The following is a 12479-nucleotide window of genomic DNA, read 5'->3' as shown; positions in this document are numbered from 1 at the left end:
CCCACTTCCTCTACGGGGAGGCTCAGGAAAAAAAGGCAGACACGCAAGCTGAAAGTAGTATCTTTTATTGGCTGATCAGTTCCATCACTGGCTAAAGTTCATAGAAGTTCAGTTTCTTTTGGAAGCTCTGATAAAGTGCCTTAAACATGGATTAAGAGATTAAGTACAGTCTTGTAAAGCCCCAGTGGCTGGAGAAATTGCAAGTGCATCGCCTCACACACACAACTCGCCTCATGCTCTACTACTTGGCCTCTGCTCCTATAGTTCTCCTTCTGCCTCCTGCAACTTTGGGTCATTCAGTGGATCTCCACTCCAGGACAGCCCTGCCTATGCTCCCTCAGTTAGCTGCAATCATGGTTCAAGCCAACTTTTGTGGCTGTTCCGAGCTCTTTCTGCAACCAGGAGAGATAAGGGCCATTTCTACAACTGCCTTTTCCCCCAGGATCGTCCCAGGATCATACTTTTATGTCCAAATGACACAGGGAATACTGGGAGCAGGAAGGGACAACCCCTCCATTTTCCTGGGATAATAATTAGGTGTGGAAGAAGCCAAGGATTCATTGGTTAACCCTCTCCAATCACGCACAGAAAGAATTAAGCATTTGCGCATAAACATCAAAGTTGGGGCGGGGATTTCTTAACAGAGAAGTAAGGAAGGAGAAATTTGCGGTAATTAGTAAGCTATTCTAAATGGATTTATATGTTTATGAAGAGCCACGGCGAGGAACTGCACAGATTTTATAAGGATGGGGAGATAATGTGACTCCTACTATAGCATCTTGTCTGAGTTTGCTCACTCCTTCTGGCAGCTGCAACCTGAACGCCCTCAGCAGGCTGGTCAAGAAGATGAAGACTTCAATCCTTGCCAGATGCTCACCCGGACACACCCGAGTCCCTGTGAAGAAGCCAAGGAAAGGCAGCCAGTGAGTAACAATCTCTTCTGGAGCAGCATGTGCATCTGAGAAAGGAACATGTGTTGGTAGTTTCTTCCCCACCACATAACCCAAAGTAACCCATGAGGAATTGTTGTATAGCATACAGCATCTTAAATTAAACAATGGAGATTGAAGGGAATGGGACTGAGAAAGAGTGTAAGACCTTTTCTATATGCGGCAGTTAATCAGCTGTTAATTTGCTACAACCCCTTTTGGTTTCATTGAAGAATTGAAAGCTGAGCACCATCTGAGCATTTATTTCTTTTGTACTTTTATGATAGATTGACTTAATGCAAATGCTCTCAATTCTCTCTTGGAAAAAGAAGAAACCTCCATCATCCAAAATTTGAATTTAATTTATTTTTCAGATGAAAAGAATTGAGATTGTTTCAGCCTTGCCTGAAAGGAAGTCAGGTGATATTTCTTGGATATAACCCAGAAAACATGTCTATAAATCACAAGCTGGTTTGGATTTCTGCATTTACCTGCACCAAATGGTAGAAATTCTTCTCTAGCCACAAAATGCCCATCCTTGTCCAAAAAATGGTTTGGGTTGAACTTTTCAGGAGTCTCCCATCGCTCAGGATCAAGAAGAACAGAATGCAGATCTGGAACAATATACGCACCCTGCAAGAAAGGAACATTGAACAGAGAATGAAGTCAGAACAGCACCGTTCAGGATTGTTCAACACTTTCCCAGTATGAATCATTGCAACCACACACACTTTTCTCGCATCTGAGGACTCACTCCAGATTGTTTATCATATGGGCTTAGGGATGTCAGACGAATCCAGTTGTAGAGTGGAACTTGTTGAGATTTCATCAGATCACCCCTCCCCCGGGACTTTGTTCCATCTTCTGCCAGCTGACCTGACTTGACTTGCTGCGGTTTTGGCCAGGTAATAGATTTTTGGTGCTTCTGATTTTGCATAAATTAAAACTGCTATTTGCTGAAATTTATATGATTTGCATAATTCGCAAAAATTACAAATGAAATTCACACAAAGGCAGACATTTCTACCACAATTTGTACAAATTATGCAAATTTGGGGCATTATTTCAACAATTTTTGGGTTACGAAACAAGCTGAATCTGGTATCTTGTGACATCCAAAAGGACCAAATTTCCTAGTGCTGGACATATTTTGCAAAAATGTGGTGCTGTTCTACATAGTTGGAAGGTGTAGAAATGGCCCATCACTCTGTTCACACAATGGCCAACCAGCTGTTGACAGGGACCCACAAGCAGGACATGGTGCAACAGTACCCTCCCATCCATGTTCACCATCAACTAGTGTATGCAGGCTTACTGCCTCTTGTACTGGAGGTTGCACTTAGCCATCAGCACTAGTAGCCATTCATAACATTCTTCTCCAGGAATTTATCCAACCACCTTTGAAAGCCATCCCAATTTTTCCAACCTAAACAATCCCAGCTGTTCTAGCCTTCTTTCATAGGGGAGATGCTCTCAATATCTTTTTTTACGTGTGGTGACTATAACTGTACACAGTATTATAAGTGTGGTCACACCATAGATTTGTATAAAGGCAGTTTGAAATTCGTAGTTGGATTCTCAATTCCTTTTCTAATAAAGCCTAACATGGATTTTGCCTTTAAAACAGCAGCCACACACTGGGTCCACATTTTCAATGAGCTGTCCACCACGACCCCAATATCTCTTTCTTGGTCAGTCACCACTAGCTCAGATCCCATCAGGTTATACTTGAATGGGTTTTTTTTTTGTCCCAGCATGCATCACTTTACACTTGCTTACTTTGAATGGCATCAGCCATTTGGACGCCCACTCTCCCAGCTTGGAGAGAAGCTTTCGGAGCTAGTTTTAGTCCCTTTTTGTTTTAACCATCTTAAATAATTTGGTGTCATTGGCAAATTTGGCTACTTCACTGCTAATTCAAGATAACTTATGAACAAGTTGAAATAAATTGATCCCAATGTAGATCCCTGTGGGACACACACACCCTACCTTGGGAATGAGATAACCGTTCACTTTCACATCCTTTGTACATTGTCTTAGAAGTCCAACTAATAAATTATATTTTGAACGCTGCATCTCATGAATCACAGCATTAGTGTAGGGCAGTTTCTTTATCTCTTGGTAGCAGATTGAGCATGATGAACCGAAAACAGCTTCTATCTCCTTGTAGACTTTATCTGAGAAAAATAATGAAAATGGAAGCTTTAGATTGGATATAACTTTTTATTTCATATATCTTCAAAACTCATTGACAAATATTTATTCTACTTGAAGTTATTCCATTTAATTCTCTTAATGAATCACAAACTAAAATTGGTGTATTATTTATTTGTTTATTTATTTGTTTATTACATTTCTACATTGCCAAATAGCTGAAGCACTCAGCTTAATATACTTTTATCCCACTTTTTCATCTAAGAAGAAAAAACAAAGCATACATGTATAATTAACCTGTTGGGAAGGTTAGGTTGATAAATACAGGCTGACCCAAGGTCATCCCAATGATTTTCATGGCTGTGTGGGATATTTTATTGATTTATTAACAATTCTTGTATACTGCTTGATATAATGAAATCTCTAAGTGGTTTACATGCCAAGGTATTAAAAATCACTATTAAAACACACAGCTAATAAGCAATTATGAAGTTTAGTTTCTCATTCTGACACACTGACCACTACATTGCTGAACCAGAGCTCAGGGTGGCCCCAAGCAGAGCTGAGGAGGCAGCTCTTTCAACAGGCACCATAAGCTTTCTGGGTAGCCTGCAAAGGTGGCCATGGGTGTGTGAGTGAGGGCAACAAAGGTGCCCCTTGCCAAGGGTGTGATATTCCCTAAGGCTGGACCTCGCCTGACCTAAGATTGGTTGAAACACCAGTGCTATCACTATCAAAATAAATTGTAAAATTAATAAGAACAAGGACCCAAAATGTATGTTTGAGCTAAAGTTGAGTTCCATTTTTATGAAGTCTACCGCACTACATTTCAATTTGTTACATCTGTCAGAGTTGTTAAAGTTGTCAATTCTTAGTTTTTGACCCTTTTTCACAGTTTTATTGAGGCTGTGTTTTTGTATTTTGTGCTAATTGTTGGTAAGCCATACTGGTTCTGGCTTCTTAATGGATGTTCATAAACACCTTTATTTATAGGCTGGTTCCATTTCATCAAGAAATATTCTAGGGACATAGGAAGCTGCCTTATACTGAGTCAGACCACGGGTCCATCTAGCCCAGTATTGTTGACGCTGACTGGAAGCAGCTCTCCAGGATTTACGGAAGGATTCGTTCTTTGCTCTACCAGGAGAAGCCGGGGATCAAACCTCGTAACTTCTCCATGCAAAGCATGTGCTCTGTCCCATTGAACTATGGCCCCTCCCTTCCCCTGATTTCGGGGGCAAAATCAGAATTAAAGCTAAATGTGATTTTTAAGAATATAAGAAGTGCCATGCTAGATCAGACTGAGGGTCCATCTAGTCCAGCACTCTGTTCACACAGTGGCCAACCAGCTGTTGACCAGGGACCAACAAAGCAGGACATGGTGCAACAGCACCCTCCCAGCCATGTTCCCCAGCAATTAATGCAACAAGCTTAGTGCCTCGGATACTGGAGGTTGCACATAACGTAGCCATTCATAGCCCATCTATCTCCTGGTAACTTCAAGGCTCGACTTCTGCAATGCACTCTACATAGGGCTACCTCTGTGCCTAGTCCAGAAACTTCAATTAGTCCAAAATATGGCAGCCAGGCTGGTCATTGGTACACCTAGCAGTGACCACATTACACCAGTCTTAAAATCTCTTCACTGACTGCCAATTTGTTTCCGGGCAAAGTATAAAGTGTTGGTTATTACGTTTAAAGCCCTACATGGTTTGGGCCTGGGCTACCTGTGCCTTCTCCTGTATAATCCACACCGAACACTCAGGTCTTCTGGGAAGAATCCACTTCAGTTAGCAATAACTAGATTAACAACGGTTTCCGAGGGGACCTTTCCTTCTGCTGCTCCCAGACTTTGGAATGGCCTGCCGGAGGAGATTCATCAACTTGACAGTCTTTTAGAATTTCAAAAAGCAATAAAGATTGATCTAGTCTGGCAGGCCTATACAGTGAAATTTTAGAATGTTTTCGGGATATTTTAAAGATGTTTCAGAGATGTTTTAATCATGTATGGTATGTTTTAATCTATTTTAATGTGCATTTTATATGTTTTTATACTGTTTGTTTTATACTTTGAACTATTTAAGTTTTTGTGAACTGCCCAGGGAGCTTCGGCTATTGGTCAGTATAAAAATGCAATAAATAAATAAATAAATAAATAAATAATCTAAACTGGTGGCTATTGCTACATCTTGTGTTAGTGAATTCCATAATTTAAGTATGTGCTGTGTGAAGAAGTGCTTCCTTTTATTTGTGCTGAATCTCCCACCAATCAGCTTCATGGGATGACACCATTGGGTTCTTGTATTTTGAGAAAGGGAGAAAAGTGTCTCCCTGACCGCATTCTCCCACCATGCATAATTTTGTACACTTCTATTAGGCATGTGCTCCGCTCCGATTAGAAGCGCAGAAGCAGGAGCGAATTGGCCTGCTCCTCCTTGCCAGAGGTGGAGTAGAAGCGGACCGCGGACCCCTAGAAGCAAGGCGAAGAGAAGCGGCCATTTTTCGGAGCTCCTCTTTCAGGCGGACCGCTCCGATCGCCATCTTGAAACATTTTGCCCATAGGATTGCATTGCAGAAAAGAAACGCGGATAACTGTGTTGTTTTTGAAGCTATCTTTCTAAAAATTCTTGTGCTCAGAGAGTCGTGGATGGGGGTCATTTTGAGCCTATTCTCAGCTCTCTGCGTCCTGCAGTTCGCCTGCTATATTTTTTTAAAAATTGGGTACATTTACAAACAGGGACGGGTAAACCGGCGGCGGCGCGGGTGGGTTTTTTTATTTGAAGCGATGACAGGCACATTCAACTCCCAATCCTGATGAGAATTGATCACCTAATAAAGCATCCTCCAATCTCAGCATTCGAGGGGGGGATTAAGCCAGAGTCACCCTCAGAGCGGTGAGCTCTCAGCGTCTTGTGGGTTGTGGCATTCATGGAGAGAGGAGCTCCTTTTAGTTAGTTGCTGCTGCTGTGTTTGGAGCTAGATTAGGATTTAGCTTGGCGCATGTGTGTGTGTTTGTTTGCTTCTTTCTGACTTTTAGCTTAGTTTTCTCTGTGTTTTTCCCTTACTTTGATTTAATATAAACTTTATTTTTAAATTTTGGAGAGTGTGTTTGTTTGTTTGTTTGTTTGTCGTCCCTCTTCCCTCTCTTAAAGCCTGATTGTGTTTCATCTTCCTTCCTTCTATATACAAAAAAATACAAAAAAATATTATTCTCTTTTACTTCTCTCTGTTACTTGGACTCTGTGTGTGACTGTATGAGTGTGCTGTGTGCTGTGCAGGGCACTGTTTGTGAAGTGCAACAGCCACAGATTGAGCATTTCATTCAAATCCTGTTTGGGGAAAGCATACACACACTTCTTGTCCCATTTCCCTACATTTAGTAATATTCTTAAACATATTATTATTTTCTTATACATATTCTTAGTAGTATATTAGTATATTCATATATATATTATTATTAGTATTAGTATTTTATTCTTATACATATTAGTAGTAGTAGATATTAGTAGTATTATATCATCATGAGAAGAGGGAGCAGGCGTGCTGAAAGCAGCAAGGCTCAGGCTACCAGCAGTAAGCAGCAGGCTGCCTCTCCTGCTGTGAAAATCAAACGGGCAACTCCCTGGCTGGCTGCTCCACAACAGAAGCAGGACAAGCAGCAGGCAGAGGCACTCTCTTCTGCAACTTGTGCCCAGCGTTCTCTTTTTGAGGGTGGGAATGGGAAAAGTGCCCCTTTGCAAGAGGCACGTGGCAGCAGTGTCATTAGAAGAGGAGGAGGAGTATCCCCAACTCCTTCATTATCGTTTGAGCCCATGAGCCCACTGATGGACCTGTCTCCAGACCTCCTAGACGAGGTTCTTCTCAGCACAGTGGAGGGGCAGGAGGAGGAGGAGGCAGCGGTGGGTGCTGAGGAGGAGCAGCAGCAGGCCAAGGCTCTCTCCCCAGTCTCATCCCACACCTCTTCTGCTGCAACCCCTGTTTCTGTGGCAACACCAGAGAGCTCAGGCGGGCAATTGATGGTGTCACCACGGAAGCAAAAGACAAGTATAGTGTGAGACCACTTTGAGTTGGGAGCGGATCCCCGCTTTGCTGTCTGTCGCCACTGCAAACTCACCCTAAGCAGGGGTTCATCTACAGGGCATTATGGAACCAGCAGCATGAAGATGCATCTTCAGAGGCAGCACCAGGCGATCTTGCTGGGGAAAGAGGCGGGCAAGGTGACTGGTTCCAGGGGAATGCCGAAGGCTGCTGCTGGCACTGCCACTCTAAGCTCTCCATCTCCCATCCCCACAAGGGTTAGGCAGGCAACCCTGCAGGACATGGGGTGGGGGAAGTATGGACCCACAAGATGGCATTTTCCAATGCCCACCCAGAGTGCTACTGTGGTGGGGCAATTGCCAGGACTGACTCCTCCCCAATACTAGATCTATGACATGTCGCTCTGCCTGCCCCTCTGCTAACCTGTCTACCTCGGTGACCGACTCGCTGGGATGGTTTGCGTTTGCAATGTGTGACTAACTGCAGTGCTGGCTTAGAAACCAGCCATCCTTGCCTCACTTCCTTGTGCCACCAGAAATGCCCGCAGCCTGCCTGCCTGCCTGCCTGCCTACCTGCCTGTCTGCCCGCCTCCCCCGGGGTGCTGCTGTGGTGGGGCATCTGCCAGGACTGACTCCTCGCCTGCTCTGCCTGCCTCTCTTCCCGCCTGGTGCCTGGGAGATGGGCTTTGCGGTTCGTGCCCAGCACTCTCCGGCACGCTTGCTCCCAGTCGTCCTCCTCTGTGCCCCTCAATGCGTAACTGCTGGCTTAGAAAGAAACAACCAGCCATCTTTGCCTCACTTGCTCCTTGCGCCCGCTTATGGGTTGATTTGCTATGCGTTAGTGCTCAAGCCATCCTTGCGGCACTACAATGCATGCTGCCTGCCTGCCTGCCTGCCTTCCCTCCCTTCTCCCCTTCCCGCCTCGCAGGGATGGTGTATGTGTCTTGCTTTGACTCAGGGGAGAAGTCCTTCCTGTGCTCACTTTATCAAGTTCAAAAATCCATTTTTCAAGTGTGGAAGAAGATTTAGGGTTATCTCATGGCATGTTGGGATTTCCTTTCAACTGGCTCCATTGAGCTGTCTGCATTGCAACTTAAAAATCCCAGACATACTGGAGTGTCCAATTTTCAAAACTTCCCCTAACATCAGGGGATGATGGGATTGTCTTGAAACTTGGTGTCCATGGGGACACATGGGTAAGCTATCATGGTGCCAAGATTGAGGTTTCTAACGTGCAAATTGACATAGTTGTAGAATGGGACAATTTGGGGTGAGTTAAGCCGCACCAAAAATCAGGGGATGATGGGATTGCCTTGGGTCTGGGCGTCCATGTGGACACATGGATTAGCTTTCATGGTGCCGAGTTTGAGGTTTCTAACATGCAAATTGACGGAGCTATCGAAAGGGGTGTGAATGGGGTGCCCAATTTTCAAAAATTCCCCAAAAATCAGGGGATGATGGGATTGCCTTGAAACTTGGCATCCATGTGGACACATGGATAAGCTATCATGGTGCCAAGCTTGTGGTTTGTAACATGCAAATTGGGGGGCGGAGCGGACGCCATGGCGGGTAAGGTTTCTCCTTAAGGGCTCCCGATCGGGGGGATCTGAAAAGCTAATTATCTCATTTTAAAATGCATGGGTCGTTAATGAAAATGAAGGAAGATGATTATGATTGTTAAGAGAGGGTGAAAATCCTGTTTTTCGGAAGCAGACTCAGAATAAGGAGGAGGAAAGCAGCCCGTTCTCTGGCTGTAAACAGACGGAAGGAGGGGGGAGTAAGAAAACGAAACTAACTTTGGAATGTTAGAGCTCTCCTGTCTTCTAGTCTGATAAAGTGGTGATTTATATACTCCTAATCTGAGAGAAAGGTTTAATTGGCAGTAAATTCACCCTTTAAAAAGCACCAAAGAATAAAGTGTTTATCTGCGTAGAAAGAGAGACGGTGTGGACTGTAAACTGGACATTGACTGAGAGTTAAAAATAGATCCATGCCGAACGTTAGAAAATTGAAAAAAAAAAAAAGGGGGGGGGGAAGGCTTCCTGGCAAAGAGTTCATCCTTCTAATCATAATTTGGCCCGTCTTTAGAAAGTGTGTGTAGAAAAAGACTCACAAAGTAGTGGAAGCAAAAGTAACGGATTTGTTGAGATGGCGGAGGGATCTGGCACGGTGCCAATTTCAACTGCATTGGAGGAATTGAAGAAGCTGATTCTGGACAGCACTGCAACATTGAGCAAGAAGATGGATGTTAATGAAAAAAATGCAGCAGCAAGGATGGGGGTGTTTGCAGATAAGGTCGCGCAGAATGACAGAGATATAAAGAAGCTGGATGTGGAAGTAAAAGCACTTGTGAAAAAACAGGATGTCTTTGAAAAAAGGTGTGAGGTGAAATTTCAAGATCAAGATCTAAAATTGATCCAGCTCAAGATCAGGATCGGCGTTGTAATGTACGAATTAAACAATTTGTTGAAGAGCCAGCAGAGGAGTTGAGAAAAATAGTTTTGAAGTGGTTCAATGATATGATGCCAGATTTGGATATAAAAGACTGTGATATTGAAAGGATCCATAGAGTGGGAGGAGCAAATTATAGAGGATCAACCAGAGACATTCTTGTGAGATTTGGCAGTTACTACAAAAAAGAGCAAGTGATGAAGAAATTGAGGTCTATGGTCATGATTAAATATAAAGGCAAAGCAGTGCAAGTATTCAACGATCTTTGTCAGCAAACACTCCAGCGGAGACGCAGCGTTAAGCAAATAACTGAAACGTTAACAAAAAATACAGTGAGATATTCTTGGGGTTACCCTGTTTTTTTAAAGTTTTCCTATGCTGGGGGCCAACACAGAGTAACCTCGTTGGAGCAGGGTAAGGAGCTGCTGAAGAGTTTGGGGTTATTTAAGGATGCAAGTCTTGGAGCTGGAGCTGGGAATGGAGCCAAACCAGGGCCGTCTGGGACGGGATTAAATGGGGAATGGTTTATGAGATAATAATATGTTAAGCAGTTAAATATAGAGATCTTGCCGCTAGGGTGGGGCTCCACCTCCCCCCCTTCCCCTAAGTTAGATAATGGCCGGAGTGGTAGACTCACGGGGATATGGGGGGGAAGGTAGTGGGGGGGAAGGGGGTTTGGGGGGGATTAATAGGTTGGGAGGGAGGGTGAAGGGGGGTTCAGGGTTTATTTTTGTTGTTGTTGTGTATGTTTATGAGTTGCAGAGCACACAGGACCAGAAGGAAAATCAAAAGGGTGAATATGAATAAGAAAATTAAAGTATCAACGCTTAATGTTAAAGGTCTGGGGGCAGTCGTGAAAAGGAGGAGAATAGAACAAATGTTAAATAAAGAAAGATCTGATATTATTATGATGCAAGAAACACACCAAAAATTTGACGGTGTAAATGAAATTCGGACAAAGTGGTTAGTTTATTATGAAAAGTCATTAGGGACGTCAAAAAAAATGGAGTAGCAATTTTGATTTTTAAAAAAAGTGGATTCATATTGAAAACTGTAAAAAAGGAGGATAATGGTAGATATCGTATGATAAAGGGGCAAATTGAAAATGAACAATATGCATTAGTTAATGTTTATGCCCCTAATGAGAGACACAGAGAGTTTTTTATGGATTTATTTAATGAAATAGAGGAGTTTAGGGAAGGATATCTTATTTTAGCTGGGGATTTTAATATGGTAATGGATAATAGAGTAGATAGATCAAACCCCACAAATGTGGAAAAAAGAAATAATATTACTATATTAAATAAATTAGTAAAAGAAAAAGATTATGTAGATTGTTGGCGTTTACTGAATGGATCGAATTCAGGATTTTCTTATTACTCCTCAGTTCATCAGACATACTCTAGAATAGATTATATAATGGTTTCAAAAGAGTTTGCAAGTAAGGTATGTAAAATGGAAATGGGGGTAATAAAGGTAACAGACCATGCATTGTTAAGTTTAGAGTTTACAGTTAAAAAGAATTATAAAGAAGCGTTTAGGTGGAAACTAAACACAAAACTTTTGAAGTATAATAAGGTGGTAGAAAAAATGCAAAGAGAATTGAAAGAGTCTTGGGAAATTAATGAGAAGGGAAGAACGTCAAGGGCAGTAGTTTAGGATACCATGAAGGCAGTATCAAGAGGGATATGTATCAGAGAAATGTGTAATTTAAGGAGGCAACAAGTAGCAGAGCAGGAACAATTGGAGGAAGAGATTAAGAAAATGGAGAAAGATTATTGGCAATTTAAAAATAAGTATAAATTAATAGAAATACAAGCAAAGAAAAAACAATTAGAAAATTTAAATTTAGAGGAGGTTCAAAAAAATTTAATATATATGAAAAGGGAGTATTTTGAAAACAGTAATAGAAATTCTAGATTGCTTGCCAGACTCACACAAAAAGAAAAAGCCAGGAATGGGATAGGGATTCTGAAGGATAAACAAGAGAAGTATTGTCATACAATGAAGGATAAAGTTAAGATTTTTCAGGAGTTTTATCAAGAATTGTATAAGGGAAAGGATACTCAAAAACAAAAGTCGGAAGATTATATAGAAAAGTATATAAAGAAGAGAATAAAAATAGAGCATAAAGAGTTGATGGAAAAGGTAATAACTCAAGGAGAAGTAGAAGAAGTAATTGAGAATTTGAAGCCGGGTAAATCACCAGGGGTAGATGGTCTAGGTCCAGAATATTATAAGGTTTTTAAAAGAATTTTAGTACCAAAATTATTGAATTTGTATAATTGCATATTGGAAGGGGAAACAACACCAGAATCATGGGAACATTCATTAATAATTTTAATACCAAAACCAGATAAAGATTTGACTGTCCCTGATTCATATAGACCTATTTCATTAATAAACCAAGATGCTAAGATTTTTTCAACTATTTTAGCAAGGCGGTTGAATAAATTTATAGAGGAAACATAGGAGAGGACCAATGTGGATTTGTGGCAGGTAGACAGATGTCTAATTTAGTGGGAAGAGTATTAAATGTAATACAGGTGATAAATAAGTCTAGGGTTAAAGCGGGAATTCTGGCACTGGATATTTTTAAGGCTTTTGATTGTTTGAGCTGGCAAGCTTTAAAGATGGTTTTAAATAAAATGGGGTTTTGGAAATAAATTTAAAGCTATAATAGATCAGTTATACTCTCAAAATACAGCCTTAGTGGTAGTGAATGATGGTGTGACAGATAAGGTACGACTAGCCAGAGGGACAAGGCAAGGATGTCCGCTCTCACCAGTCCTATTTGTAATGGTAATGGAATTATTGGTGAATGCAATACGAGAAGATGAGGAGATTGAAGGAATAGGTAGTAGGAAAGAAATTAGATTGAATATGTTTGCAGATGACATGTTGTTGA

At 41.8% G+C, this 12479-nt stretch overlaps 1 protein-coding gene across 1 annotated transcript in view; it reads right to left on the bottom strand.

Annotated features, from left to right (window-relative positions):
• Positions 1-704: 704 nt before the first annotated feature.
• Positions 705-12479, bottom strand: part of LOC134402408 (cytochrome P450 2J1-like) — a 49742-nt gene continuing 37967 nt past the window's right edge. Inside the window, exons 7-9 of the mRNA XM_063131838.1 lie at positions 2919-3106; positions 1421-1562; positions 705-895 (exon numbers count right to left, since the gene is read on the bottom strand). Coding sequence (XP_062987908.1) covers positions 705-895; positions 1421-1562; positions 2919-3106 — 521 coding nt within the window. The remainder of the gene's footprint in view (positions 896-1420; positions 1563-2918; positions 3107-12479) is intronic.

The sequence above is a fragment of the Elgaria multicarinata genome, chromosome 8 (assembly GCF_023053635.1).
Source record: "Elgaria multicarinata webbii isolate HBS135686 ecotype San Diego chromosome 8, rElgMul1.1.pri, whole genome shotgun sequence".
Classification (NCBI taxonomy): domain Eukaryota; kingdom Metazoa; phylum Chordata; class Lepidosauria; order Squamata; family Anguidae; genus Elgaria; species Elgaria multicarinata.
Note: the sequence above shows the minus strand (reverse complement) of the source record. Positions and strands in the feature narration are given on the sequence as shown.